This window comes from Sinocyclocheilus rhinocerous, unplaced genomic scaffold (assembly GCF_001515625.1).
Source record: "Sinocyclocheilus rhinocerous isolate Xijiao unplaced genomic scaffold, SAMN03320098_v1.1 scaffold1878, whole genome shotgun sequence".
NCBI classification, from domain to species: domain Eukaryota; kingdom Metazoa; phylum Chordata; class Actinopteri; order Cypriniformes; family Cyprinidae; genus Sinocyclocheilus; species Sinocyclocheilus rhinocerous.
Window position 1 is genome coordinate 55889 of NW_015630544.1, and position 6591 is coordinate 62479.

Below are 6591 nucleotides of genomic sequence, written 5' to 3' on the forward strand. Positions count from 1 at the left end.
AACACATATACATATATATATACACACATATATATATATATATATATATATATATATAAAGCAAAAAAGTCAAGAGAAATTTATTTGTATAGTGCTTTTTTCACAATTCATGCAGTTTCAAAGCAGCTGTACAAGAAGTCATGCTGTTATGTTTATAATGCCTTTGTGCTTTACCATAGAGCAAGTTTTTGGGCTGGGTGATATGATGATATAAAACAACGATTTAAGTGATCCTCCAGATCTAGATCTAGCTATATTATATTTATAATGTTATCTAGCACACATACCAGTGTCGCAGTGATTTGGGTATGGCTAAATGTTCAAAGGCAATTAAGAGATTTAAATGTTTTCTGTTTTGCTCTATAAAAAGATTTAAATGTTTTTGGTTTTGTTCTCTTAAGAGATTTAAAGTGCCCCTATTATGGGTAATGAAAGGTTCATATTTTGGTTTTGGGAGTCCCCAACAACAGGTTGACATGCATGCAAGGTCAAAAAACACTTTCATTATCTTATAATATGCATTTATTTTTTACCTTATTTGCTCAACAACTCCCAAACGATTCGCTCAAAGATTCATTTTTCCAAACCCCTACTTTGCGTGACGCTAATCTGCGGTGACTGGTCCGATTGGTCTCATTTTCATTTCATCATGTGATGCCTGATAAAGCAGGTTTGTGAGCACAGTGCTGCTTTGTGTACTGCGTTACCGGGGAAACAGCTATTTTTACTGCTCTAAAAGCGCACCTAGTGGCAAAGAATGAATCTGCATTTTCATTCAGACCAACTGAAAAGACCAACAAGTGGGCGGGCAATATGCTAATGTTTCATGTTGATGTCAACATAAAATGGCTTGGGATTCGTTTTAAAAACGACTCGTTTCAATGTTTCAGAGTAGACTCTTTCTTTTGAGAGAGAATAACTTTATACACGGTGCACTTTCAGATTTAAAACTTTGCAGGACGTTTTCATTCACTTAGAGCTGTGTTACACACTGCATGAAACGTCATTTTCAAGGGAACTTTAAATGTTTTTGGTTTTGTTCTATTAAGAGATTTTAACGTTTGTCTTTAATTTCAGTCAGGAGCGTCTCTGATTTCAGGCAGAATTACTGTAACGTGATGGTGTTCTTTACTGTGGTTGAAAATGACTTTTTAGGAATGAAAAAACTCCATTTTGGTGGTAACAGGTCATTTTATGTGATGTATAGAGGCATACATTTAAAATCCTATATAACCATTGATATATACAGGAATACAGTTGTTGTTGTTTTTTTTTACTACTCTGGCCCTGACTCTCAGAAACAGTATGAAGCCAACCTATCAGATTGAGTCTTGCTGTTTTGAGAAAGTATTCCGTGTACAATATGCATCAGATATTTGTGTTGAGAGTGGGATATGACGTTCAAATGTACCTGTTGAGATAGGAGGTGCCAGAGCTTGCGATCTCCTCCTGACCTTGAGTTACATAGAAAAACATGGGCTTATCGGGCTGAGGCCACTGGAAGTCAAAGCCTTTCCTGATGCGATCGGCTGGAGAACAGAACAGAACATCATCATGAACATCATGTGGCTACACAAAAATTTTGTCTCTATGTAACGAAACAAAACTATCTATACTGAACATAATGCAATATCAACTACATAGAACTACATGCAAAAAAATAAATAAACCTGAGATGACATACCGGCGGTGACCCCGTTTTGCAGAGAGCCCTCGTAGAAGATGTTTGACGGGAATGCACTGAGGGCCGGGTGCATGCGGTACTGCACCTGCAGACGGATGGGTCTGATGCCCAGGACCACCAGCCTCTCAAACAGAGACTGAGACAGACCTGCTTTAGCTGCCTTCTTGCACATGACCACAGGACCCAGCTGACAGTGGTCACCCACCAGAATCAGCTGTCAAACAGAGACGACAGTACAGTTACTAAACAGAAAATTTACAATTACATAGACGAGTGTAAACAAAATTTGAAGTACTGTCTTTTCCAGAGCACAAGTCACATTTTTAACATCTAAAAATTGCTGTATATGCTTATAATGAAATGACCTTAATATTCCTTTAATGTGGCAAAGTAGAAAAACACTGTAGTTTAGATATATTTTTACTTGTTTGCAAGTCATAAATGATCTTTGTTTTTCGAATGTAGAAAATGTTGGTCATAAATGTAAGTCAACACAAGGGTGAGTAAACAACGTTTTATCTCATTGGTTGCAGTTTTGATCTCCTTACTTTCAACTTTAATCCAGTTTGTGCTTGTTAGGAAAGTAATGAATGTCAAGTTTATTCATATACATTTACTATAAGCTGGTAATTCGGTTTCGCTTCAAATTCCTTTAGGCTCGGTGTTTATAGTAAATGTTTTTATAAGGAACACCACTACAATGTATGTCTATTTTATACTTATATTTTGCATTCTTGTTTTGTATACAATTAAAAACAATGTTATTTATAGAGATATTAATAGTTTTTATTAATATTCTGAACTAGTTTTTTTCTTTTCTTTTTTCATTGTAGTTAAAGTTTTAGTAATTTTGTTGTTTGTTTTTGTCATTATTATTAGTTTTTTTAAATAGTCAATATTTGAACTCATTATATTAGGGACAAAAACAGCACTCGTGTCATATTGCTCACTGCTCGTGTGATATCGTTTATCATGTGATATAAATATGAGACAGAAACTCATACAGGAGCATTTTTGCCCCAATATCTTGAATTTTAGGGCATAACTGCATTTATGGAGTTGTTGCCCTGCATCATATTTGTCAACAGTATGAAATGTAAGATGACCTACAGGTCTGGGGGCGGGGCCAGTGCATTAACTGCGCTAAAATATTTGAATCGTGTTATTTTTTCATAACTAATTAATTAATTTAACGCATTAAACTGACACTCCTAATAATAATAATATATAATCATTTTTTGTGGAGTGAGTGGAACTAATACACATTTTATTATCAGTAATTTACATTATTTCTGAATGTATAAATAACAACTCTGGCATGCTGCAAAAAAGACAGACACACATCAGTCCTCATAAGATCTCTGCCACGCTGCCAAGCATTTGAATTGAAATAGTCATTGCTGGATTAAGATTTTAAAAAAATCTAAATCTGAGTGACAATAATGGGGATGCCAATCTCAGCACACCATTCAACAGTGAGCTTTAAGAACAGAAATGTCTGCACCTGTCCATGTTGCGGATCTGATTGTGCAGAGCCAGGAAAGACACAGGGGAATCGATGGCCTCACGACTCTTAGCACACAGACGAACCACCTTCAGCCCCGTCTGATGGATCTTCTCTGTCAGCTGATCCACTGCGATGTTACTCGGAGCACAAACCAGCACCGGACTAAACCATCAAACAGACACGAAGAAAAAACTCAGTTGATTTTATAGGGCCATATTTCTCCCAAATTCATTTTTCTCTTTACATCTTCCTAGATTCAGTTTTTTTCCTTTATCATTTTTTTTGTATAAAATTTATTTTGGATCCGTTTTAATGGTAAAATTAAATTTTACAAATCAAAAAGCACATGTAACTATTGAAATCATAACATGCATACAATTTAACAGCAATTTATTAAATTTTCAATAAAAATTTAATTTTTAGGGCCTTACGAAATTAGTTACGAAATAAATTTTCCTCAAATTCTGTTTTTTTAACAAATAAAATTTGTACAATAATAGAAAAAAATGGTCTTTGTTTTTATTTATGATTTAATTCAGACTTCAAACCATTGATAATCACACAAAGGCATAAAACATTAATTTAACTTTAACATAAAACATTAATTGCACAACAGCACTAGGAGGTTTATGGTTTAAATTAAAGCATGCAACAAAAACTGCGATAATCTTAAAAAAAAAAAATGAAGTATTAATTTTATAATATAGGTAATTTTAATGTCATAATTTTTTCAACCTAATTTTTACCAAACATCACTTTATATTTAAATAGTAGTTTTTTTCTGTTTTAATATTCACAGACACTAGTCAATATCACAAGTTAAGTGTACAGCTCTGCTTTTGATTTATTCATTTAAAATTTGCCAAATTCCATGATATTCTGTGTTATACTGGTAATTCCACATTTATGACTGGATTATGCGATTCTGTCTGTGTTTCCACATTGTGGAAATCATAGGAGCCTATTATTACAGAAATTTAAAACCGAAATATGATATGAAATCTTCAATATAGCAGCCAAGTAAATAAATGAACTAACTTTATTTCATGTTGAAATTGTAAAATGCACTGGAAATGGAAGTGGAAACACTGTCATGAGGGAACATGTCTCACCCATTGCCCTGTCTGGCCAGATGGTAGACGATGGTGGCAGAGGTGACAGTCTTGCCGGTTCCTGGAGGCCCCTGGATCAGACTGAGGGGTCGCTGCAGCACCGTCTTCACAGCATAAACCTACATTGTTCCAAAACACCTTGAGTCTCAGAAACCTGAAGAGGAAGGGCTGAATCAGAGGAAGGGGGCTCTCTACCTGCGAGTGGTTGAGGTCTGGCAGGCCTTGCGCAGTGAAGCGTTTGGGCAGCTGGCATTTGATGATAACATCCTCCACCTCGTGACCCAGCAGCTTGTGATAGATGTATCCGGACACAGAGGTCTCGTCCACAGCAAACGTCTTCAGGGCGCTCTGCATGCTACATTATACAAAGAAAATGTTGAACTTTGTGTCCACCAGGTTCACAGATTATTAGACTATTTCACATAATAGTTCATCTGAAAATTATAATTGCAACACAAAGGTGTTTTTCTATACAATTACAAATAATCAGGACTGGAGCGTTCAAGCTTTGAAAAAGACGCAAAAGACCAATAAAAGTATCACAGGAGGAGTCTGAGAGACTCATGCCTGAAATATGTACCTTGTGAAGTCATTTGATAATGTGAAAAACAGAGTGAAATTTAAGTAGTTTGTTATGCAATGACTTATGATCTTGTAAAATCTTTTTAGACTCAGAAAGCTCTAATCTCCATTGATTGTAATTGCATGGCTAATTGCATAATTATATAGGTTAACTAAACTAAAACTAACAAAAATAAAAACATTTCTGTTATATGAAATAAATGTTAATAGAAACAATTAATTTATTTCAGATAGCTTCAGCATTTCTCTTTTTTGATAAGTTTACCTTGATTTTCGGGGTGAATAAGATATAAATAAAATACATTAAAAAAAATAAAAATAAAAAAACAAACCTATTTTATTTTAGCTAGTTGACAAGGCAACATTTTTCATTTTTATTTACTTAGAACTTGATGTACAAAAATAAACTCTAAAATGACTAGAAACTAATAATAAAACTAATAAAAACGGTATATAATTTAATATAAATACAATTATATATATATATATATATATTATAATTTAATGGACTATATATAATGGACTAGTGAAAGTGTGTAAGTGATAGTAGGACTAACCGGTCAAAAGATGTCGACTTCCAGACAAAGTCCACCTGGAAGTTATGCGGCACCTCCACAGGTGCACCAGCACTGCTGCGTAGCTCGATGGCGATTTCATCTCCATAATCAGAGAGGATCTCGGTTAAGGAATCAACCATACAATATAGCGCCCTGTAAGACACTTACATACTCGTACATCAAAACAGCACAGTAAGAACGCGCTACTGACTTTCTGCTGATATAAAGAGTGCCTACAAAACTCATGGTCACGATGCAAGTGTGTTGTCTGAGTTTTGCTCTGCAGAGGTTGCAATTATGTTGCTATGTAGTTGCTAGGGTGTTCTGGGTGGGTGGTTGCTTGTCATTAATCCTAAGTATAAGCAATGCATTCCTATGCACATTATCAAGAGAAAATAATAGCTGTCATTGTGTGACAACAGCGAGTTTGATCTTTGCTGAAAGGATACTGTCCGGGACTTTGATGACGTGTCCAATCCCTTTCCACAGTGGAGCCATGTCTCCCTTATACCGCAGACAGATCTCGTCTCCTTGCATCAGTCGCATGTCTGTTAAACATCACCCACACAGAGAAAACATAGTCAGGGAGACCACATTTTGCGGATTTATGCTCTAATAACAATAATAGAGCTATATATCCATCACATACACAAGTACAGCACCACAAACACACATGCACGCACACACACACGCGCGCGCGCACACTCATGTCCGTGCACACATCGATGAGGGATGCATGGGACACGGTGTTAGGGATGGGATGGATATGAACCACTGGTAGACACAGAAGATGCTGAAAGTAAATATTACCACCTGAATCCGTCTTGGGCAGAGTGAAATAAGCTATCCGCTTTTTATTCAGTACTAACGCAATCATCATCATATCAGTACTATTGCATCTTCACTAGTTTAACCACAGGAATAACTGAAGAGCAGAAAGGTTTTCATACTTGGGACTCTTTGAGTTTCTTGTCATAATCAGCCTCTAGTTTGACCAGCGGCCCAAAGATGTTCTGGTACTGATAGGCATCTTCGTATCGCAGCAGAACGTGCTGAGGTTCCTCATCCACTCCAGGTTTCTCCAAATCTTCCAGGGTCGCTGTTGGGTTTTCCTGCAAACATGACAGAACGTACAGTCATACAACCACA

General features: G+C 36.0%; 1 protein-coding gene across 1 annotated transcript in view; it reads right to left on the minus strand.

Moving 5' to 3' along the window:
- LOC107740548 (regulator of nonsense transcripts 1-like) overlaps positions 1-6591 on the minus strand; it is a 21669-nt gene that overhangs the window by 8218 nt on the left and 6860 nt on the right. The window contains 11 exon segments of the mRNA XM_016552992.1: positions 1412-1529; positions 1685-1898; positions 2050-2059; positions 2997-3005; positions 3189-3353; positions 4304-4422; positions 4499-4658; positions 5443-5551; positions 5892-5990; positions 6253-6346; positions 6393-6554. Of these exon segments, the coding sequence (XP_016408478.1) occupies positions 1412-1529; positions 1685-1898; positions 2050-2059; positions 2997-3005; positions 3189-3353; positions 4304-4422; positions 4499-4658; positions 5443-5551; positions 5892-5990; positions 6253-6346; positions 6393-6554 (1259 nt within the window).